This window comes from Cottoperca gobio, chromosome 17 (genome assembly GCF_900634415.1).
Source record: "Cottoperca gobio chromosome 17, fCotGob3.1, whole genome shotgun sequence".
Classification (NCBI taxonomy): domain Eukaryota; kingdom Metazoa; phylum Chordata; class Actinopteri; order Perciformes; family Bovichtidae; genus Cottoperca; species Cottoperca gobio.
This window is the reverse complement of record NC_041371.1, coordinates 2144955-2170841: the sequence shown is the minus strand read 5'-3', so window position 1 is coordinate 2170841 and position 25887 is coordinate 2144955. Positions and strand designations below refer to the sequence as shown.

Sequence of the window (25887 nt, the reverse complement as noted above, 5' to 3'; positions counted from 1 at the left end):
GTCCAGACGCTCTGATATGTTTTAAATAAGTAAGTGATACGCTATCAATGTTTGACATACGTATAATAATTCGTTATGTATACGACAGCTACAACACCGCTGTGGAAAAGTTGGACGTATTTGGACTCGGACACATTTAGTCAGTTTGTATAAACACAAACATTATCGTAGTGGCCATGCTTCTTCCTCTGCCATGACAAAGAAGGCTCAGAGTCCACAGTGCTGCACAGCTTCATGCTGCTGAAGCCAGATAAAGCTCTTTATTTGTGTTAAAAGACATTTAGGACATTCTGAAACACAGGAAACCGCTGAAGCATTTTGTTGCTTCTCTTTTATACATATCTCTGGGTCGAGTGAATCTTAAGGCACGAGATAAATTAAGAAGACAGAGAATACAAACCGACGGAACTTCTTACAAAACAAAACACAGAACAAGAAACACAAAAAGGGCGACAGCTGCAAAAACACAAATAAAAAACATTAAAAGACATAACAGTTTACATACACGTGTGTAAAATACTTTCTTGATGCTCGACGTGAACACAAGGCAAAAGTCTATATTTGTATATTTGGAAGGTCAAAGGTCACGGATCGCTGCTCTTTGGCTTTGCAGGGCCCACACGGAGAACACACGTTTCTTTATTGTGAGTGTTTAATATGTGCACAAAACAAACACGAGTGCACTTTATGACAAGTTAAGACTAAATGTTGATTCATAAACATGAAGAAATGATATATGATGAAGTGGAACTCATATCAACCTCAATGAAATGACGACTAACAAACAAAAAGCCCGTTTAGAAAATATCCAGAGTTCTAACTCTTAAAGCCACCGTCTGTAGATTGTGTTGTTGGAAATGTTTAGAGATGTTTGAACATTATTCTTTGTGCTTTCAGATCATTCTTCTCCGTGTTTGTGCAACTGTTAATTCTCATATTGGTGAAATAGTAAAAATAAAATACAAATATGGAGAATTCAGCAAAATAATCTAATTTAAACAAATACTGGAAAACTTTTAATGTGAAAAATTGCCAGGAAGTGGTGAATATGACTATTAATGTGTAAATATACATTATTATTATTATTATTATTATAGTGTTTCCTTAATGTTACTACTTTTAAACGTCTAAACATAGTGGCTTTATAAATGAAGAAAATGTGGCTGATAATAAAGTTTGATTTGACGCAGGAATTACTTTAAAGGAAGAGTTCAACATTCGTTGTGACATGTTGGATAGAACATGGACGACACGTCTGTCGGCTGTAAAGCTCAATACCTTCGACGTACACACGTAATATTATATTAAACTAACAATCTGTGAGTTTTAGAGACGCTGCTCGTGGTTATTTTAAGTGATTTTGTATAATAGAACTGAGTAAGGCGAAAATAAATGTCAAACTACTCCTTTAAATAAAAAAATAGAAAAATGTTATTTATATTATTTCAAGACATTCATTTTGGATTTACTCGCTAAAACAGACATTTTCTCTTCCTCTAAACTGCAACTAAGAGCGAAGATGATAAAAACACAGATATGAATATTCAGTTTAAAAACAAACGGGTAACAACGTGTGCATCTAAACAAAGCGTGTACGTGCAGTTCAGTTAATACACTCGTTGTGAAAGTGGAATAAAACCAGAGCAAAGCTGCGTTACCAAAAACCCACGAGGTTTCAATACTTCTCGTCTCTTTGTGGCGTCTTCCCCGGCGCCCGCCCGCCCGCTCTGCTTCAGAAACCTCGACTACAATGTGTTTTTTTATTTATACAAATTAATTAATCAAATAAAATAAATTGGCAAACAAACATTTGGCCAAAAAGAGAGCACGCCGCTCTCTCTCATCTTCTGTCCAGCATCGTTGTTTATATTTACAAACTTGTACATCGTCGTTCAAAAACAAATATATCGTCTTCCTCTACAGCCGTTATAGTTTCTCCTATAAATATGGAATATAAACTTCCACAGCAGTACATTATGTAAGATATAGTCTTCTACATATCAATACTCCCTTTAGTCTGTCAGCCTTTCACTTGTTAAAGGGGAGGTTTGCCTTGCGACTGATGTGATTAAATGAATGTCAAAAGCTGCTTTTCTGTTTCCTTTTGTACACTTACAAGTCATGAACAATAAAAAGCCGCACAGTAGACGTAAGTGGACGTGTGGCGATGTGATGATGATGATGATGATGATGATGATGATGGTTCCTGTCGTTGCAGTCTATAGCTGGTGAGGCTTCGTCTGGCCGTCTTCACTCAGCTCATACCTGCAGGAGGAAAAAGAGGCTTTTATTTTGAAAAATTCCAGCTTCATACTTTTCCTTCATCTGGCTCGGACATTAAGTGTTTTATTATTGTAATAAAAACAACATGATATATTATCCAGATGTGTCACCTGAATCTACTGTAACAACACAGGTTTAAAGACCCTCAGTTAAAAAAGGCTTTTATTATGAAGCAGCAGCTACATGAGCGCAAAAAACAACAACATTAAATATATATATTATATATATATATATTTAAATATATATAAATATATATATATATATATATATATATATATATATATAAATATATATATGTATATAAATATATATATATATATAATATATATATATAAATATATATATATTCCACATTTCAGTCCAATAAATATAAAAACTAACAACTTTCATCAAACATTTTGATATTGAGATCCATAAGTGACAATATTACATATAAAAACGTTTTCTTATTAGAAATAACTCATTTCCAGTTCTGCTAAAAGAGAAACTATTCTATTTAAAAGTCAAATGTTTACAAAAAAACGAAGCATTTTCTATTTAGTATCTTTAACCTCAGACAGCGGCTTCATTTGAGAGTCGTGTTATCGGATCTTTATAGATGACAAGTGAGAAATCAAAGACTAACCACTGAGTCCAACCCTTAGAGATTTCCTCGTGGCTCAAATCCACCAGAACCTGATGAGAAAGGGAGAGTTTTACTTAAATGACATGATGATATCACATTATGCACAGATTCACCAGTCCATTAGAATTTGTCATTAAATAAAGAATTCTATCTGTCCGTACCTTTCCCAGAAGGCCTTTGTGTTTGGAGAGCAGACCTCCACCGTTCTTCACCGCGACATCCAGAGTCCGTCTGTGCAGCTCCACGAGGGAGACGCTGAACTCAAACCTGAGCAGACAGACAGGACCATATATTTACATATAACAGTCACACCCAAGCTAACCCAAGCTAACCCAAGCTAACCCAAGCTAACCGCTAACGTTAGCTTCTCTGCTAACTTGAAGATCCACACGTCTGACGACCTTCATCTGGTTAAAATAAATAGTTAAAACGACCAAGATTCATCGTAACAAAGTGGATTTAAATGATTTCTCTGGGTTTGATTGTTGGAAACATTTAGGACACAACATATTAAGAACCCAACAAAACATAAAACAAATTCTAGTCGCTTTTTAGACAATTTAATGCGGAAATGTTTCGTATTATACCTTTAAGAACAAATACAAACGACACAAGTGAGAGCAGAGCGGCGGGACTCACGTCTGATCGTAAACTGGGTTCAGTGTTTTCTTGAATGTGGGAGTTTTCCTGCGGCCCGACCTCCGTTTATCAGGAAGCAGGTAAAGGCGGACGTAAGGATCCGAGCCGTGATCGGTGAATGCGATCAGGTTTCTGAGGAAGTAAAAACCAAAATAACGTTACGTACTGATGAAAGGAGTATTTTTGGAGGAAAACTCTTCACTCTCATTGGTCCGTACCTGCAGCCGTGAACGACCACGATGACTTTGTTCCTCTGGGAGCTGTGTCTGACCGTCAGCTGGATCTCACCCAGCGGGTAATGACCGGGACCAGAACCACTGCAGAGGACACACACACACACACACACATTAAAACATGCTGAAGCCTGCATGTTGATTGTAGTGTTACAGTTACATCTGTACTGTGCGTGTAAAGCCTCATACATCTTCTTCCTCCTCCACACACACCATCCTGCTGCCACAAATACTCAGAGCACTAGATGTAGATTAATCCGCCGCTGAAAATAGTCCCCAACAAATGCACTGTTAAAGTGAGCATGAAGTTGAGGAAGTGATTGAGCCTTTCTTGACTACAGTCTGTCTGTATGGCTCTATACCGCCCTACTTTCCCCACTGACATAAAGAAATCACAGATTCATTGATTTGATTGGTCGATAGATACTTTTGCAGCTGCTGGAGTCTCTGCTGCAGCTCCTGAGCAGCGTAGGGGTTGGAGATGTCGGAGGCGATGCTGGGCGTCGGCTCTTTGCCTCCGGCCAGGTACTGCTGGGACCCGGAGATGGCCAGGTTGGAGGTGCTCCTCCCGGTCTGCGCCAGGCCTCCTCCTCGTCCTCCACCCTGCCCCAAGTCTGTGCTTCCCGGAGACCTATAGGGCTCCTGGGACTCCCTCTGCCGGTTCAGCACGTCCTGGGCCGACACTGAGGCAGAGCGGGGGATGTTGGACGTGGAGGGTGGAGGCACGGGGGAGACGGAGGGCTGCGGGGTTTGGTTGGAGGAGCTGTTCTTGTTGACCTGCACGGAGGACGGAGTGGAGTCTGAGGAGGAGGAGGTGTTCTTCTCCAAAGACAGCACCTGAAGTCACACACACAGAGAAAGTGTCACTTTGAAAAAGGTTCATAAGATAATAAAGTTCTGCTCATTTCAAAGTCTAATCCTGATGCAACTGAGCTGCTTTGTAGTAAAAGGCGATTTCTCAAACCACAGGTCACTTTTTCTTGGAGTGAAATTGAGCTACACGACTTCATGCGACCCCTGCACGCTGAGCTAACCTACCCGCAGAGCCATCTTTATCTTGAGGGTGCAGCTCGGCCCCGAGTTCCTCAGGGGGAAACTTTGATGCAGCGTCATGTCTTCTGCCTCCAGCAGGCGACTCAGAGGAAGCGTCAAGATCCCCAACGAACACTCGTGTTTCTCGTCCTTCACCTAAAACACACGGCGAGGACAAAAACATGAGCTGAGAGGAAACAGCAAAAAAACATCTGGAATGTTATATTTTAATATACAAATGAAGCATTATCTTATTAAATATGTGATCATGAAGCTTCCCCACTTCATGACTCACATCAACACAACTTTATATTACAAGTGTTTAATATGTACATGAGGCGTTATGTAATGTAATGAAACACACAAGGTTAGTAAATAAACTGTGGATTCTGCAGGTTTTATTTCCACTAGTCTGAGAGAAGACGTGTTGTGGAAGCAAAAAACAATGTTTCTGCCTTTAACTGCTTAGAGATAAGAGCTGCAGCAGCAAATAAATGATCAGCCAACAAAAGACAAACGGCGCCCCCGTTACCTCAACCTCCAACTCTTGGCTCTTGGGGTTGTGGATGAGGAAGGTGAAGGCCTCCTCCCACACCGGCTCATTGGTCTTATATCTGGTCTGGAAGAGGAAACAACAGAGTGAGAGACACGAAGCGGATTCTCATCACAGAACACAGCAGAACTATTACTCTTAGTTGGGCGCTAAATGTGCCAGCTTTAGGATGCTTGGTGCCAAATTCACCAAAGTGTCGCAAAAATGTCAACAGGCTGTTTATTAGCTTCTCACGAAGACAAGCTGACCTCCAAACGTCTGCTTGTTTTGTCAAACGGCTAACAAATTATCTAAATATACACTTTTCTCACATTTCTTGTTTGTGAAAATATAATTTAGGGATATATTATATTTCTTCTTCTATGAGAAAGTTAGATTATAAGATTAATTATTCCGTTTGTGTGTGAAGTGCAGCGATGGAGTCACGACGTGGTTAGCTTAGCTTAGCATAAAGAGTGAACGCTCAGGGATTAGCACATCTTATCTTTTTATTAAATTCCACACAAGCAGAAATGTAAAAATAAAAGTTTATTATACAAATCATTGGTGGTAATTTTGTGAGTTTTAAAGGATTTGCAGCCTAATTTTTAACTTCGGACAGATCCAGGCTGTGTTTCCCGTCTTTATGCTAAGCTAGGCTAACAGCACTCTGACACAACATTTAAACATATTTGCTAACTGAAAAGTAAGTTGCACTCAATCCATTTAATCCCAGAAAGTATTTTAAATGTTGTGTTGCTTCAAAGTAACGGAGGAAACAGAAGATTCAGGATTATACTGAACACGTTAGCGTCGCTGTGTACGAACATGTGTGGGTCACATGTTCACATGTCACATGCTCGGGTCTCACCTTGCTCTCGAAGGACTTGTGTCCCACTCTGAACTGGACGAACGGGTTGGGATCGCTGGTCACTTTCTTACCAGACTGCAGGAGAATTAAAAACAGGTTTTATAAACGAGAGAAAACAATGGCTAGCATAGCATGCTAACGCTAGCTAGCATTTATGACATTTTGGAATTTCACTCCAAATTAGTAACATTTCTTTAAAAAAGATGCATATTTGTTATGTGAAGTAATAAAACTAAACATGCTACTTATTGCTAAAACACTTTCTAAAGTGTTTATTATTCTGAAATGTTTTTACAACAGGAAATGGAGATAAACTGCATGTTTTGAGCTTTCAAAATGTGCATTTTGAGCTCACGCGGTGTCACTTTTGATATCACATTTTGACCTCGATACCAAACTGTGACAGCGCTACTCGTCACATCTCAGCACTTGATGCTTTGCCATCAATCAATGTGAAACGTTTTATGGGAAGGAGCTGAAGAGGGAAAGCACGTCGGGTAAATATGTCAAGGAAGAGGCACAAGATCAGTTTTAGAGAAAAGATCAAAAGTGAAAACATACTTTGGACAATGTTGTTATTAACAACTCACATTGTTAGACACAGTTTTAGTAAACAAACATGATTAGTGGAGTTTGTTAATTGCACAACTTCAGTCAGCAGATCACTTCCTGCTGGACACCCAGTGAACTCTGATGACCTTTCACTCCCTGATATCTTTGTAGCGCAGCGTCCCAAACTTTCTCCCAACAAGCGTTCAGTCAAGTTTCAAAATGTACATATTCGGTGGCTCTTTAATAAAAACGTTTATCTCTAATTTCTAATTGTGAAAAAGCTTTTCACAATAAAAGCATCAACCAATTACAAATATGGCATTTTCTTTGTTAATATGTATATAATAATCAAACTGTATAAACTCAAATAAAACCGTTTAAGAGCCAGAACGGCATCAACACTAAAATACATTCAGAATGAAACGTTGTTTTTATTAAGATGTTTAAAGACTTAATCTCTGTGCTTACTTCAAACTGCAGTGTACACTATACGGCCAAAGGTATGTGGACACTGTTGTGTACTTTAGTTTGTTTTCTGGTTTGTCCCTTCGACACAAATCACAACAAACACTCGGAGCTGCAACTAACGACGATTTCATGATCGATTAATCTATCTTATTTAATGTCCGTCTTTAAATGTCTTGTGTTCGTCCAAACCCCAAAGATATTCATTTTAATATGATATAAAAGAGAGATGTCCTCAAAATAAATCCTCTAGTGAAACAAAACTATAAAAATTAATTAAAAGGCAAATATGGATTAACTTTAAAATTAAATGATTATTATTATCTATCGTTTAATAAATGTTGACTTTGGACTCCACACGAGTCTGAAACAATCCTTCACAGCCACTACAGGAGTCAAATTAATAACATAATAATAATAATAATAATAATAATAATAATAATAATAATAATAATAATAATAATAATAATAATAATAATCATACGAGATTAAAACTAATTATTAATCTTTAGATTTAGAATTTGAACGTTATGAATGAAACCATCCGGTCCTCGTCAGAGTTCAGGTTCACATGTTGGTGTCCACATACTTTCGGCCACACGTACGTGTAAGTACGAGTTGAGTGTGTGAGTATTTAAACCCGTGTGACCACGTGTCGCAGCGTCCTCTGCGCCTCGGAGTCAGAGCGATTGTGCGTGTGCTGCGTTACCGTGTCGTTACCTTGATGGCCTTACTGACCGAGGACTTCCTCAGACCCGCCTGGTTGAACTCTAACGGATTGCGCTTTGATTTTCCCCAAAGGACAAGGCAGGAGAGAGCACACACACACACACACACACACACACATCACCAGGTTATTAGGGAGAAGAGGGGCATGCAGGGAGGAGGAGGAGGAGGAGGAAGATCATCACCACATGTTGGGACACAATGAGACAGAGACAACATGGATGATCACATGGTTAATGTTAAACCTGGACATGAAGTCACAACTAGAGTCCAACCAAAATGTGATTCATCATTTTAATAATATATATAGTTTGTGTTTTAAATATTTATGCCAATACAAAACATCTGTGACCGTCAGCTGAAACCTTCTGGTTGGACTTCAGTTAAAAACACTTTGATTCAAGATGTGAAATGAAGATCAGAGGAAAGAATCATTTTCTCATCAGACGCTGAGATGGTCTCTCTCTGTGCTCTGCAAAGAATCAAAGACTCTGCAGAACAACAGTCTGACACACAGATACACAGTGTGGTGACGCACGGCATGATGCACGTGTGTGTGAGTGAGTGTGTGTGTGTGAGTGTGTGTGTGTGAGTGTGTGTGTGTGAGTGTGTGTGTGTGTGTGAATGTGTGTGTGTGTGTGTGAATGTGTGTGAGTGAGTGTGTGTGTGTGAGTGTGTGTGTGTGGTGTGAGTGTGTGTGTGTGAGTGTGTGTGTGTGTGTGTGTGTGTGTGTGAGTGTGTGTGTGTGAGTGTGTGTGAGTGAGTGAGTGAGTGTGTATGTGTGTGTGTGTGTGTGTGTGTGAGTGTGAGTGTGTGTAAGTAAGTCAATGCATCTCAGCAGAATTAATGCAAAAAACAAGCGAGACCTCAGTTAGAAGCTGTGAAGTACTGAAAACTGACCCTTTAAAATCACACACACACACATTTATACATACACACACACACATACACATAAAACATACACACACACACACACATAAAACATACACACATATATATACACACATACACACACACACACACACGCACACACACACACACACACACTCACACACTCACACACACAGAATCACTTCCTGTCAAAACGTCATCACGATGATATATTCCTTTAAAGTGCATAAATTAAACTCGCTGCAGTTCTTGGTGCGGCCAGTACCGTGTGCAGCCGGGCAGACGGGGGGGAACTAACCCCACCCTCTCAGATCTGAAGCATTCCTTCCTCCAGAGGTGAATAGATATGAAACCAGTTTCCACGACAACATCATAGAGTTTCTGGGACTTTCTGTTTGTCAACTTTAATTCTATCATACTACAAAGTTACACACGAGACACACAGCCGGCGTCTCCACAGAACCCGTCTGATGAAGCGCGGCTAGAGGGACCGCTGTGGGATCAATAACAACTTAGAGGAGAGGAGGAGGGAAGCTTTCAGATCCCTCACTATTGTTCTTCTGGAATGTTCCTCCACTTCAAACTCCAACAGATAACGATCGTAACAAATAATCATTCTCATGCACGTGTCGGGATCCATGCTCGTCTACTACTGGAGGATGCAGAAAACAGCCGGCGCACTCACAAATAAGGTCCTATAGAGAGAGGCGGTGTTCTCGCAGAACACGAGGCCCGCCGCACGCCTCTCTTTTAAGTAGCCGGAGCCCAAGTTCCCCTCGAAGACGCTCTTCAGAGGTGAGGAAGAAGAGGCAGAGAAGAAGAGGGAGAGGAGGCTGAAAAGAGGAAAGCTGCACGACAGAGTTCAAAACTACCAAAGAGAGATATGAGGCGAGTGAGACTTAAAGGTGCAGTGCCACTAACAAACCAGATCACATTATTCTAGAAGTTCGTCCCAAATGCATCCCCCCCCCCCCCCAAAGAATCTTTGCAGAATTAAACTCTTATTCAGAAACACTGAAAAAATGTTTGTTATATTAACACAATTTAAGCTTCCAGGTCATCAAGCCTCTAAAACTGTATTTAACCTGTAATGAGAAGAGGTTTTTATTTATTGTTTTAATTAAGAGTTAAATCAGGAAATGATGTTTTAAAAAGTCTCATTTATTTAAGGTTATTAAATAAATGTGTCACTATTAATTTTTTAAAGAATCGTCTTTTTAATGGTGTCCTGTATTTAATAAGAATTAACAGAAGATTTTATATATAAATATATAAATATCAAGTTTAATGTGTTGAAATTAAACCAAATGGACACCAAAAATAATGACGTGTTTTCTGTTTAAAACGATATGAATGACACGATGACATCTTCTTCCTCCTGCAGCTTTCAGATCAGACGGAGTGAAGATGGAGAAGAAGCTCAGAAAAGAAGATGAGTGAAGGACCGAGGTGAACACTGGATGAACCGGAGCGGAGCAGGTTTGGCAAAGAAAATAAAGATGTTTCCGTCCCTACATGGCAAACTGGCATGATAACAAAATGTTAAGATGTTCACGATAAGGGGAATCATTACTGCAGGTGCATGCTGGGAAGTCTGAGCAGACTTACCGGCAGGTTTCTGGCCGAATCCAGGAAGACGACGAGCAGCGCAGACGACAGACCGTCGTTGGCGTGACCTCGGTCCGCTTTGATGCACATCAGCGCCTGTGAGGACAGAAAAAAAGACGCCGCTTCATTGTTGGTAGAATTGGGGGGAACGTGGCAGAAGGTTCAGGCGGGCTGGAAGCCACAAGTTCCACCAGAGTCGAGATCAATAATGAAGCGATCGGTTCAAGCAGTTTGTGGAAGTGACGCAGTACCTGGTCCAGCTTCTCCGGCGACGGCAGCAGAGACAACCACTCCAGCTTCAGGTGCAGCTTCCCTGTATCCACATCTTCTATGACGAACCACTGCAGAAGAAATAGTCCTCGTTAACATATCAATGCACTTTCTATAGACTTAACACCCCAAAGCATTACATTCTGTCAAAAGAATAAAGACAGGGATATATATATATATATAATATATATATACTGTATATATATATATATATATATATATACTGTATATATATATACTGTATATATATACAGTATATATATACTATATATATAATATATATAAATATATAGATATGATAGGATATAATTAAGATAATATCGTATATAATATATATATATATATAATAATATATATGATACTAAATATCTATCTGTATGTAATATAGATATATATAATTATATAACGTAATATATATACTTATATATATAATAATATATATTCAAACGTAACTTATAAATATATATACTGTATAATTTGTATATACTTGTATATATATTCAATTATATTATCGGTAGCTAATATATATATAAATATATAATATATATGTATATATATATATTTTATTATATATCTACCGTATATATAAGATATATATACAGTCTATAATACTTTCTATCTATATATATATATACTGTATAATATATACGTATATATATCGCTTATATATATATCCATATGATATACTAATATATATACTGTATCATATATACTGTATATATCTATATCAATATATATATACTGTATATAAGATAGATATAAATATTATCTATATTTTATATATATTAACATTATCAAAATATATCAACTGTATATCTTATCAATATATCATATAAGATATACACAGTATCTATATATAGACTTATATATACTGTAGCATATATATATCCCTCTCCCTCTCTCTCTCTTTCTATCTCTCCTCATCTCTTCTCGCTCTATCCTCCTATACCTGTATAGTATATATAAGATATATAGTCATCAATAATCTATATAATATATAGACGATAATACCCTGTTAATAGAACATATAATAATAGATATACATATATATATACCTGTATATATACTATATAATATAGGATAAATATATATACTAATTATATTAATATAGATACTGGATAGAATAGATCATCTTATTCGCCCCTCTCGATACACCTGTCTCTCTTCTTTCCTCTCTATCTACTCACTGGTTGGTATACTCTATATCTATCTATCTCTACCGCACAGTATATCTTATATAATATATAAAATACTGTATGTTCTTATATATACATATATATAATATATATATATATTATATATATATACTGTATATATATATATATATATATATATATGTATATATATACACACACTGTATATAGTCTGTACTGATTGATCATTATAATAAAGAGGAAGGAAAAAAAGTCACAAAAGAAAGTTTCTGAAGAAAGCTTTGAGGGTTATTGTGTTTGAGAAGTATTATTCTGGCTCTGGCTTAAAAACAAAAACAAAACCAGAATTGAATTTACTTAATTCAAACTTTATGAAGAGAAAATCCAATAAACATGAGTGTTGCCCACACAGTTTGAGTGACAGGTGACCTCTTGTACGTGCAGAGTAGAAACTCTGCAGTAATGAGCACAGAGGGGCAAAGACTTTACTTGTGCGTGCGGGTGTATGCTTCCTGCTGGAGGCAGCGAGAGGAAGAGGAGGAGGAGGAGGAGGAGGAGATGCACATTACCTCATCAACCTTCTGTTCCTTCTGGAGCTCGGCCACGTCGATCATCAGACTGAAAACAAAACAACACAAAACTTTCACCGACTCGTCGCAGGCGGAGAGTTAATGGCTTCTGCTGGAAATGAAAGTCAGACACACAACGCTGCTCTCATTAGAGTCCACTGTGAGTTCACCGTGACGGCTCCTAATCTCTCAGAGGCCCGTGAGGAAGAACTACCGTCAGGTAAATGGAGTGTGACATCCTATTACAGAGCAAACTCTTTATGACAGATCTGATTTGTATAAGGCGTAAGACAATATGCACAACACATAATGTTCTCAGTTACTCCATAAACTACAAAGTCTTTATGTCCTTAACGCATCAGAATACGTCATGTCAGCACAAACCTTCCTTTTTATCAGCATATTGAATCTGACTGGTTGCATTTCTGCTAAAGACTTGATGTCACAACTTAAAACCATTTTCAAAATCGATTAATCTTTAGTCTATAAAACAAATTAAATATTTCTGTTCTCCACCGCCGCCCTCCTGCATTAGTTTGACCTGTGAACGTATAGAAATGTGTTTTTATTCTGGCTGTCAAGCATCTAATCGATGACATGCTTTGTGATTGATTAATCGCATATATCAATATTTTCTTAGAAAAGCCTGTAAATTAAAAAACAGAACATTATCGTGGCAGAAGCATTGAATAGAAATATTAAAACGGGGAATTAGAAATCAATGAATTGTTGAATTGATCCAAAACCGGTTGAAAATCGACTGTTATGTTATGAAACTGATATGGGTTCATTTGTGTTGTTTTTCTAATTTGTTATTAATTTTAGAATTTATTTATTGGAATTAAAACATTAATTTGTGTTATTTTTCTAATGCGTTATTATTTTTTAAATTAATTTATTGGAATTAAAACATTAATTTGTGTTATTTTTCTAATGCGTTATTATTTTTTAAATGTATTTATTGGAATTAAAACATTAATTTGACAGCCCTCATTTTTAGCCATTGCACAACTTTTTATCACACGAAACACACAGAAGTCGTACCTTCCCAGGAAGTCGTCTTTATCAGTGTCTTCATCAAACAGTTCAATCTCCAGGTGTGGTCCATTGTGATCGTACATCAAGGCCTGAAAATACAAATTCATAAGTCCTTCACACACACACACACACACACACACACTGCTACCACTGAGCCGGGTAGGAAGGTTCTTTATGTTGATGAGGTCAAAATAAAATAATGAAACGATAGAACATTTTTAAATAAAACGCTCAAACACACAACTTTAAATGTTCTCCCACTTCAACGCAGCTGCACGGATCCTCTGTCTCACCTCATACACCTCGTTCCATTTCGGGTGGACGGTCTCGTGGATGACTTTGCTCTGGAAGAGCTGCGTCCCGACCTTGATGACTCCGTACGGGTCGGACTTGCCTTTGATCAGCCCGCCGAGGAACTTGTCTTTGCCCAGCAGGTCCTGGGCCTCGATGAAGTGGATCCTGAGGACGCCCTGAGGAGACACACGAGAGACAAAGGAGTGAGAAGAGGACGGAGCAGGAGAGGAAGACAGATGTTTTACACATGTTCATTCGTAGTTACATAAATAACAGAACGCGTGATGGATAAGTGCATCAGGACACTTAATAAACACAAATATTATTAGTGGGATGCTGCGAGTCATGAAGGATGTTCAGAGTAAGTGGAGACGTTTTCTTATCTATCAAGCCGGCCGCGTCCATAATCAGAGACGACTGCACTCATTTGTATTTGCAGCGTCGGGCAGGATGTCAAATAACATGCAAAGTGCTAACAGCTTCAAATATAGAAAACAAATACCAATAAAATACCTAGAATATATATTATTATACGTGTGTGTGTGTGTGTGTGTGTGTGTGTGTGTGTGTGTATTACATTGGGCATGGGGAAGCGTAGCTGGGCCAGCTGGGCCTCCCCCACCAGAGGGAATGGTGATGCGGTTGGGCAGAACCAGGAAGCTGTAGATGATGTCCTGGATGATGTTGTCACACAAACCACTGAGAAAAGAGAAGGATGCTGATGAGAGGATGATAATAAATAATGACTGTAAAACATTAAAAACAGCAACATATTTAATTTAATATGTTAAAAATAGAATAGAATGGGATGAAACCCTCTTTTTAATGGTCACACATGCAGAGCACACAGTGACATGTGTTCTCTGCTTTTAACCCATCATAGTACCAGGAGTCTAGTACCAGGAGTCTAGTACCGGGAGTCTAGTACCAGGAGTCTAGTAACAGAAGTCTAGTACCAGGAGTCTAGTACCAGGAGTCTAGTACCAGGAGTCTAGTACCAGGAGTCTCGTACCAGCAGTCTAGTCCCAGGAGTCTCGTACCAGGAGTCTCGTACCGGGAGTCTAGTACCGGGAGTCTAGTACCGAGAGTCTAGTCCCAGGAGTCTAGTACCAGGAGTCTAGTACCGGGAGTCTAGTCCCAGGAGTCTAGTACCGGGAGTCTAGTCCCAGGAGTCTAGTCCCAGGAGTCTAGTCCCAGGAGTCGAGTCTAGTACCAGGAGTCTAGTACCGAGAGTCTAGTCCCAGGAGTCTCGTACCGGGAGTCTAGTACCGGGAGTCTAGTACCGGGAGTCTAGTACCGGGAGTCTAGTACCGAGAGTCTAGTCCCAGGAGTCTAGTACCAGGAGTCTAGTACCAGGAGTCTAGTCCCAGGAGTCTAGTACCAGGAGTCTAGTCCCAGGAGTCTAGTACCAGGAGTCTAGTACCGAGAGTCTAGTACCAGGAGTCTAGTACCAGGAGTCTAGTCCCAGGAGTCTAGTACCAGGAGCAGTGGGCAGCTACTGTACAGCGCCCGGGGAGCAATGGGAGTGAGGGGGGAAGGGGGATGTCCGGTGCCATGCTCAAGGGCACCACGACAGGGCAGGAGGTGAACCGGGACCTCTCCAAGTAGCAGTCACACTCCATGTTTTAGGTCTGGTCGGTGACTTGAACCAGCAACCCTACGGCTCTCAGTCCAAGCCCCTCCTGACTGAGCCACTGCTGAAGGAAAGTGTTCGAATCTGAAGCTGACTAACACACACACACACACAAAAGTAATTTTTTATCCAGAAAATGTCAGAAAATGTTGACTGCTAGATTCTGATCGCTGTGTGGAAACCCCCACACATCTCACGTGGACGTTAAGAAGCTCGATCGACCCAAATCACAGCAGACATATCTTCTCACTCACTAAGTTGAATTTGTCCAGGCATTTTCTTTAATGCGTTTCTTTTATCTGCGTACGCTCTGATACAAAGGAGGTATTAGTCTTTCCGTTACTCTGGACGCTCCACAGAATACAGTTTAATCCATAAATGTTGTACACACAGCGGAGAGCAGGGGTGTCATACATACGGCCCGCCGGAGGGTCCAATCCGACCCGCGGGATGACTTTGCAAAGTGTAAAAATTAAAGAAAAATTAACTGCAATGTTTCTGTTAAAAGTAACTGCTATTCAAATGTGTCCACTAAATGTGCCTCTGTAGACACACTGTGATGTGTGAGTTGTAATGCACATGTGTAAATGATACACTGGAGGCATAATATGGTTGAAATTGCACTTATTGTTCATAATGTTTCGTAAAAAGATCATTAAATATGAGCATTTTCAGAATGTACGTGTATTTCCTTTGCACTAAAACAACAGGAACACTGTGGAGTTGGTGTTATTATGCTGTGATGTTACTGGTCCGGCTCACTGGAGCTGCATGTGGCCCCTGAACTAAAATGAGTTTGACACCCCTGATGCAGAATATGCACAGATGAGACAGACAACAGTCACTTCCCCTCATCTCCTCTAGAGGGCAGCAGCGACCTGCATTACAACTCATCCGAGCTGCTCGACGACAGACTTAAACCCCCTGAGAGCTGATCCTGGGTCAGCTCCAGTCTACAATATCAGGCAAATGTAAAGTCGACTTTAACTGATTCCTGGTCTGCTGGCTCACTAAACACGCAGACCTCAGGTGTTCCTGCTGTCTTAGGGCAAAATGCAAATCATGACGAGTGCTCTCACAGGAAGAGAGTGAGGAGGGTGTGGCGAGGGCAGGACTGCAGCTCGATCACACACACACACACACACACACACTCACACACACACTGGTGTTTTCACACAAACTCGTCAAACGAGGAAAGCTACATTTCACAGGGTGGAGTCTTTTGGAAACCGCAGCGTGTTCCTCTGCTGAAAACAAACAAGTGAACCAGCAGGAAACAGCAACAGGTCAATATGGAGGAGCACAGCTCGCAGCAGAGCTCTGCAGGACGTTCACCACCTGCACTTTGTGGTTCAGGCTTTGGTGTGCTTCTTTAAAGGATTCAAAATAATGGATGGAAGTGTAATAAAATAACTAAACAATAACACAACACTCTGGGGAAATACTTGTTGCAGTTGAACCGCCTCTTGTTATTTGCCAGGCTAGCTCCTTGGCTCTATGGTCGGCAGGAATGAGTCATAAAACCTGGAAATGAGTCATCATCTGTTGCACTGCTGCTTCCCTCAAAGTCGATGAGTTGTTTGATTAGATGCCTGAAATAAGTGGTGAAAACATGCTTAAGAGATTTTAATGTTTTGCTCTACGACATAAGATGCGTCAGTAAATACACCACGTGTGTACGTGTCTTAATAAAAGGGCGGTTTGCTAACAGGTGGCTAAAGACGGCGGAGGTTGTCCGGGGACGTTGGACGCCATCGTGCGGATATAACATTAGCATTAACGTGGGAGTCTCATGAACTTCTGTCCGACACAGATCTTATTTTCTGCAGTAACACAAAATCTCACTGGCCTTTTGTCAAAGCAACAAGGATGATGCTAACTTCCAGGTTAGCGTACTAAAGCACGTCATCCCTGCAGCGCCACGTCTTGGATGAACTGTGTGTGGTACAGACATTGACGGTCCTCCGATTGTGAATCCTGTAATGTAATAACTTTCCATCCATCCCCACTTTTAAATCCTTCTTTTACTTTGTGTTTTGACCAAATATCTGAACAACTAATAAAACATTTAAGTACGTGCTAATTAGCAAATGTTAGCATGCTAACACTCCAAGATAGTGAACATGGTAAATATTATACATGCGTAACATAACGGTGTCCATTATGAGCCTGTTAGCATGATGATGTTAGCATGGTGCTGTTAGCATGAGGCTGTTAGCATGAGGCTGTTATCATGATGCTGTTAGCATGAGGCTGTTAACATGATGCTGTTAGCATGGTGCTGTTAGCATGGTGCTGTTAGCATGATGCTACAGCCTCACAGATGCTAACTCTGGGCTTGTCTCTGTTGGATGTTTTCTTGTAGTTTATAAATATTATAAATGTCCATCTGGAATTGAATGAGTTGTTTTAAACAGAACTTACGGTCGTGGTTTCACTTCAGCCCCTAAAACAATGGAACCATACAAGTATTATCCATGGCCTTTCTAAATATATCCCATCATGCAATATATTTGTGCAAAGCTTAAGTTTGTTGTTGGGTCTTCCACGACAAAATGCTCTCTGGAAATGTTTCTTTCTAATCCATCAGACATCATATCTCTGTCTGCACCGGATCTCCTTTCATAATCACGTTACTATAAATACCGACACTTAGTGGGGAAAAATAAAGGTCATAATCCATTCTGTGATCCGGTGGTTAATGTAATGGTTTCAGCAGCAGAGCCTGAGAGCCTGAGAGGCTGCAGGTCCACTGGGATGGTCTCTGCAAAGCACCGGCTTCATTTATACTGAACTGGGAGGATGTGCTTCTGCACGCTGCTGAAAGCACTGAGTGCTCAGCATGTTTCTGTTTCCTTTTTCCACATGCAAACTCATTTTCTGCAATATTTAAGCTTCTTATTGCATTTCTGCCACTCAGTATTTCCATGCACAAGTCAAAAAATATCTTCTGCACGAAGAAAAAGCTGAACTATATGGACTTATAAAGAGGTTTCACAGTTTTACACACGTTGCTTATTTTAATAGGTCTTTGGGGAAATGCATTTCTGTCTGACAGATGTAAACAATTCTGGTTGCAAACTTTTGGAAGGAAAGACACCACGTGCGTTTGTTAGACACCAACGGGAGTAACGCTGAATGCAAACAGAACTTGTGTTTGTTTAAGAGGAATGTATATATATATTTAGATGTTCTGTGTTGGTCCGTGTTCTGTGTCCATTGAGCATCAGATCAGATGAGCCGCAGAGAGAATGTTTCCTGCTGAATGATCACCACGCTGAAGTCCTTTCAGAGCCTCGTTATGTGCCCAACATTTGCATTGGAACATAAGGTTCAGTTAAACCATGAAGGCGTTTAATATCGTATACAAAGGTTGAAATATTCCCACAATGCAATGCCAGATGACCAATTATAAAGGAACTAAAATGTTTACACAAAATTCGAGCTGAATATTAATAACTGATCTAAAATGTGCTGCTCGTTCATTCTGTGTTAATTATGAAGGAAACAGTGTGTGTGTGTGTGTGTGTGTGTGTGTGTGTGTGTGTGTGTGTGTGTGTGTGTGTGTGTGTGTGTGTTCATGAAGTGGCAGCTTGGTTCTTAACAACAAAGTAAAATCAATTGATGCACAAACCAGCAAATGAAAACACACTTTAAAGATAAAATATAGAAAACACACACACACACACACAAATACACACACACACACACACACACACACACACACACACACACACACACACACACACACACACACACACTTTGACTTACTTGATACCGGGAATGTCCAGCATGTTTGTGAGTCCCGTCCAATTGATGTCCAGCAACTGAAGACAGAGAAGACATAAGATTTAGATTTTAATAAAAGTGTTTTAGAAGTGAAACCTGATCTCCTACACACACACACACACACACACACACACACACACACACACACACACACACACACACACACACACAGAAGTTTCATGCAACAACATGTTTTACAAAAAAGGTTTCTGATGAAAATATGTGAAAGATATAAAAGGTACAGACATTTGGTTTCCAGGTTTTGTTAGAAACAAAGTGTAAACTGCATATTTAAGGATGTGTGGGAAGAATTCAGGACATTTTCTCCCTGATAGCATCTTAAATGTTATCGTATTTAAAATAGATTTAATAGACTAAAAGAAGAATATTTTTTGTGTGCAAAGTTTAGGCATTAAAATAGTCTTACAGTAAATAAAGTGAATTTAAATATCATATATATATTTTAATAATCAGATAAATCAGATTAAAAAACTCAAATCGGTGAAACTATAAACATAATTTGAAGAAAACTTTATTTCTCCTTCAAATAATAAACATAACGATTTAGCAGAAGCACTAAAGGTAAAATAAAGGTTTTGGTATGAAACTCTCTGAACTCTTCTTCTACACTTCCTCAGCTCCTCACTGACGCCGTCATGAGTCAGCAGAGCAGCCGGAGCCGAGGAGCCCGACTCTAATTCAATCGACCCGATAATCAATAGAGCCGATTGGGTTAGCCCTCACGCAAACAGGAAGTTTGTGATGAGGTACTTTGTAAATGACATTACAGGAATAAATAAACAGCTGTTGGATATGTCGAGCAGGAGAGAAGTGTTTCTCATCGCCACCAAACAAACTGCAGAACTTCGTGCAAAGAGATCCACAGAAAACTGCTGTTGTTGCATTTCACAGTATAAAACAATACAAACACAAATGTTATTATCTATTAATATTATAAACACATTACATCAACATTTCTGACACGGATCCCTTAAACTTGATCACTAAAGAATTATAGTAAGTTTACGGTTAGAAAGTATCAGTTAAAATAATCAGTTCTTGTACTGAAATGTCTTCTTACTTATCTACAGACATAAACGACAATAATAATAATAATAATAATAATAATAATAATAATAATAATAATAATAACACTAATATTAGTAATGACAAAAATAATAATAATAATAATAATAATAATAAAAAAAAACATAACAACAACGATAAAAATAAAATAATAAAAATAATAATGATAATAACACTAATATTAGTAATGACAAAAATAATAATAATAATAATAATAATAATAATAATAATATAATACAATTGATAGTTATAATAATAATAAAAAATAAAATAAAAAATAAAATAATAATGACAAAAATAATAATAACAATCATAATACATATGATAATAATAATAAAAAATTAAAATAATAATAATAACAATGACAAAAATAATAATAATAACAATAATAATAATAATAAAAATGATAGTAATAATAATAATAATATTAATAATAGCACTTTGAGTTTTGTTTACGCAAATGAAAAGTGCGCCTATAAATACAATTTATTATAATAATAATAATTGTATTATATAGCACAATTCTGAACACACTAAATACTGTAAATGATAAATGAGGTAAGAAAATAAACACAATAAAAGCACAGGCTAGTAGAACATCAAACATTAAAAAAAGTGTTACCAATATATCTGCAGGGAGCCGATACAGAGGTTAGTGCGAGAAAAATGTAAATTCAATCTATAATTATCATCTTAAATTCCAATCTGCAACGTCCAAGCCCTCGAGTGATGGAGGGCTCATTAAACGCACTCGGAGCTAATGTTCCCCGCTCAGTAAATAAAGGTTTGTAGCACATGGAGCGTGAACACCAAATATCTGAGAAGTAATGTGCAGGAGCTTCTTTGGGATCGTCTTTATAGATGACACAATTGTGAATAAAGCTGATGCTGTGAAAGAGTCATGTGCTCGTTCGTCACACACGCGAGGCAGTGGATGCACACACACGCTTTAGACTTAAAGAGAAAAGGATTGTTAGTTCTCCATTTTTAACAATTGTTTTGGACAAAGTGACGTCCTAATATGCGTGTGTGAGGCTAGTGCAATAATTCCATTAGGCTTTCAGAAAGACAGATTATCCCAATCCCATAAAAATACTATATTTAGACGTGTCCTATAAAAGTGAGTTCACCTACATCTACGTTTCCACAGATGATGACACTCCACCCAGCAGGCAGCAACACGTTCCCTACATCACACGCAGCTTTCAGAAACATCCTATGAAGCAGGATTCTCAGATTCAGAACGGCAGTTTAACTCGGTTTTTCTAATCCAGTTATAAAACTCGTGTACTTTAACGTAAAGCTGGGTTCCCTGAGGAACTGGATTATAAAGAGGAAGTCGCATATTAAACATTACGTCAGACAGGAACCTCCAAACAGTCACTGCAGAAATAAACTGAAGCTGGATGGCAGCACACATTACCTGAGCGACACACCCTGAGACCTACTGAGTACTGTGTTTACTGCCACACCAGCGTACACTGCTGCTAACATTAGTAACAGCACAGGGTTATACATTATACATCAAGGGGTAATCTGCTTTGGTGTAAACAGCCTCATTGCATGACATCATGCTGCACAGTCCGAGCTACATGCTACATGCAATGCTATGCTAATGCAGCTACGTTAGCATTAGTAGCATAAAAGCTTGCAGAGGTAAAAGCAAGTCGTAGGAGCAGTTGATGCTGCGTGACGCGCTGCAATGACGCTATGTAGCATCAACCAATAATCCGCTCTCCTTCTCTCGCTAGGGTGTAGTCTGCATGGAGCATAGGTGGGCGAAGCAAGCAGCCTCTAGCCCGGGCGGGGCGGGCTCAGGCTCTTTCTCTTGATAATCAGATTCTGAGAGAGTCAATCAGAAGTATCTGTTTTATTCTGCAGATGTGGACTGACTGCAGGAAGGTGTTCATCATCTTCATCATCATCATCATCACATGTTCACAATCACCAGACCCCACGAGGAGAGTGTCAAGGTTAACATATATGTGGACTTAAGGTGGACTGAAATGATGGGAGCGTGCATCGCTGACATTGTAAGGTGTGTGTGTGTGTGTGTGTGTGTGTGTGTGTGTGTGTGTGTGTGTGAGAGAGAGAGAGAGAGAGAGAGAGAAGGAGAGTGTGTGTGTGTGTGTGTGTGTGTGTGTGTGTGTGTGTGTGAGAGAGAGAGAAGGAGAGTGTGTGTGTGTGTGTGTGTGTGTGTGTGTGTGTGTGTGTGTGTGTGTGTGTGTGTGTGTGTGAGAGAGAGAGAGAAGGAGAGTGTGTGTCAGTCTGTGAAGGATTAAGAGTGACCGCAAAGTTGAATTAAAAAGGTTGTGAAAGAGGCTTAAGCATCGAGTGCTGGGAGCCGTTTTACAGCTGAAGCAGATGAATAGCATGTGACGCATGGAACCGCCGACGACACGCCCCAAAAATACATATTTAGTGAAGGGGATTAAGATCTTTGTGTGTGTTTATCACCTGTTTGGTGTCTTTTACTCAGGCAGTCGGGCTATCACATCATCAGCTGTTAAATGACCTGCTCCCTCTTCACCACGTTTAGGGCTGCAACAACTTTATACAATAAATTACCGATGAATCGATCGTTTCGTCTATAAAATGCCAGAAAAGTCCAAGACGATGTGTTTAAGTGTCGAAACCCAAAGAAACTCAGATAAAAGACAGTTCTGTGTCTGAGCAGCACCGACCGACATATCTTAAATGTATAACTTTATAATCCTTAAAACGCTGGATCCTCTACAGCGTCTACACGTCAAGTCACTGAAGCTTTGTGAACGCATCTTAATGTGTGAACTCTTTAATCCTCATGTGAGACTCTTCACACTTGTCTGTGTGTTAGTCTGCATGGGTATATGACTGCGTGTGTGTGTGTGTGTGTGTGTGTGTGTGTGTCTGCAGCACAGTGAAGTGGGCATACGTCTTTCTGTGGCCTAGTTAGTGCCCTAGATGTAGACCGCGGTGGACCACAATGCCGTTCTGCCATGCTGGCACAGGAAGAGAATGACAGTAGCGTGGGGATTTCTCAGAACAACTCACTTAAAACGAATAAGGGTGGAGGACATACAACACAATACTACTAATAATACTGTAACGATACACACGACATCTATCAATGTTTCATTGTGTTTAGCACACTGTAACACGAGCCCTTTGTTTAGTGCGTGCATCATTTCATCTGCTTGATAATCCCAGAGGTTTCCTTGTTCAATAAAGATTCAGCTCAAAAAACAAATCATCCCTTCCCCTCCATATTTGATCATGTAAGAAACATCATAACAAAACAGAATTGTGACGCCTCCTTCTTCTAAAACGTCTTCGTCAGACTGAAAACACATCTTCAGAGGAGAAGGAACAATCCCACATCTCCGCTTAAAGCTTTTGATGGTGAATCTGTTTGGCTGATTGTCCAGAATCAAAGCCTGAATCTGGACAAAAGTGCTGAAGCAGAGGAAGGAAGACGGCAGTCAGAGAGAAGGAATGCACTGATAAAGGAGGACCGGGGCCGGCCGGCGTTCAGGAAGTGAAGAACGCTGCGGTCTGGTGGAACTGTGCAGCACCAGCAGAATCAGAAGCAGGTGAATTAATGCTTGTTAGACCAAAACATGTGGAATTTGTGCTTCTGCAAAACGCTTTTAAAATTATATTCGTGCATATTTCTGTCACAGTTTGCAAAGCCTTTCATCATCTCAAACATGCTGCCAGGTGACCCTCCTACAAATGGAGTATCTGAGTAGGTGTTGTACGAAAGGCTTATTAATCTGCTTTTAATTAAAACGCTGGATAAAATACTTCAACTCTGGACATTTGCAGTGAACACATTCTGCAGGTATGTAGAGGACGTGCACCTCAGGAGCAAGTCAGAGGTCAAAGGTCAAAGGTACTCACTGGTTTCTTGAGGAAGAACACGGACAGAGCTCCGATCAGAGGCATGTCCCCGAGCAGCGGCTCCATCACCACTCTCATCGTCCCGTGAAGCTGCACAGAGGAACATAAAAACAGTTTTATTAGACGACATGACTTGTACGTCTTTAGAGATGGACACGGGGCCTCTCTTCCTGCTGTAAACCAGAACGTATGTTGGAGTACGTATTGAGCCCCAGCCAATCACTGCTTGTGATCTTTCACCAGAGACGGGCTTCACAGAGGTGTGCAGATGTTGCCAAACTTGGTGCGAAACGGCAAAATAACTATTGTGAACTCGAGTCTTTCCGCCTCGTCGGTGGGTCACGCTATTGTTTGATACTGTAAGTACACGGTAAGTACTGTGTTTCAACACCCTTCACGAGAAATTCACGAGGTCAACCCTCATGAGACGTTCTACACACAACTTTAACTACGACTGGAACGATCTTTTTCCGAAGATACAAGTAAATGTCTCTGATGGGTCGATGCAGAGAAGAAAAACTATCAATTTATCAAAACATCTGTAGAAAAATAAAAGAAACAAACACGGGAACTCAAATGACCCAGATGTTCCCGCCTCTCGACACGCTGCACACACTCACTTTTACTGGAGCTGGATCAAACCATCATTAGGATAATGTACAGTCTCTGTTCACGCTCTACAACCGTCCAATCTGGGACGCACTGGTCTTGTGCTTTTCAGAAAAACCTTTGTGGTGCTCAGAGTCACGAGGAGAGAAGATGTAAAGACATATTACAAGTGCTCATTTTGAGTTTCCCCCTGAGAGCTTTTCACAATAAAGGACGCTGCAGTGACTCAAAGCTCAGATATGTAGACGGCCCGTCTGCACCACCAAATTTGGTCGTAGCTCAGTCTGAGTAATCAAATACCAACATTTTGCTCGTCAAAGCAGCGGAAACATTGAAGATCTTTCATTCTGTTTGTCCACGCCGCCCTCCCGCCTGAAGGAGGATGCTTTATAAATCATGTGCAGCACATTATTTGTGTCAGGATGCATTTAACCGGCAGAAGAAGCTCTCGGTTCAGCAACTGGCGTGACTAAAATAAAAGCAGAGAGTTGATGAAGTCTGACATTTAATGTGAAGAGAACTCTGAAAAGCCTTCTCCGACTTGTGACTCATGCTTCACGATAAGCTCGGCGTTAACATCTTCAGCGCCTGAACGGCTCGTTTCTTCAGCAGCCCATGAAACGCTGACACAGCCGTATAGAAGACTGCAGCTGTACACAAAAGCAAATGTTGAGTATACAGCTCCTCTCTGTAAACCCCCCCCCCCCCTAACTTTCTCTGATCTCTGAACAGTAAATATGGGCCGATCGTCGGCCAACAGCCGAGTGGATAACGTCTCCGTTATCAGTCCTGTGTCAACACATTATGTAAAAGTGACTCTGGGGAGGTCGCGGGTTAATACGGGGGCACGGATGAAAGAAAAGAGGGCGGCCACCAAAAACATCTGAAAGCAGCGTCTCATGCGATCTTTCCCTTAATGCATATGTATATATTTCATTTTATTATATTTTTACTTTACTTTATTCGTCTTTATGGACTAGCAAAATAACTCCACACGATTGTTCTTGTTTTATTTTACTATTTTCTACCGTTGAAACGATATGTACAGTATTATGTGTTGTTGATAATTGATTAATCGTACAAACAATTGACCAGATTCACTGGCT

General features: G+C 39.8%; 1 protein-coding gene across 1 annotated transcript in view; it reads right to left on the bottom strand.

Moving 5' to 3' along the window:
* Positions 1-219: 219 nt before the first annotated feature.
* esyt2a (extended synaptotagmin-like protein 2a) overlaps positions 220-25887 on the bottom strand; it is a 43127-nt gene continuing 17459 nt past the window's right edge. The window contains 20 exon segments of the mRNA XM_029453228.1: positions 220-2265; positions 2909-2958; positions 3070-3175; positions 3548-3679; positions 3766-3864; positions 4208-4617; positions 4819-4968; positions 5345-5431; positions 6216-6290; positions 7953-8015; positions 9535-9636; positions 10458-10553; positions 10709-10798; positions 12451-12499; positions 13495-13577; positions 13782-13958; positions 14360-14410; positions 14412-14481; positions 19187-19242; positions 24173-24262. Of these exon segments, the coding sequence (XP_029309088.1) occupies positions 2220-2265; positions 2909-2958; positions 3070-3175; positions 3548-3679; positions 3766-3864; positions 4208-4617; positions 4819-4968; positions 5345-5431; positions 6216-6290; positions 7953-8015; positions 9535-9636; positions 10458-10553; positions 10709-10798; positions 12451-12499; positions 13495-13577; positions 13782-13958; positions 14360-14410; positions 14412-14481; positions 19187-19242; positions 24173-24262 (2082 nt within the window). The 3' untranslated portion in view covers positions 220-2219.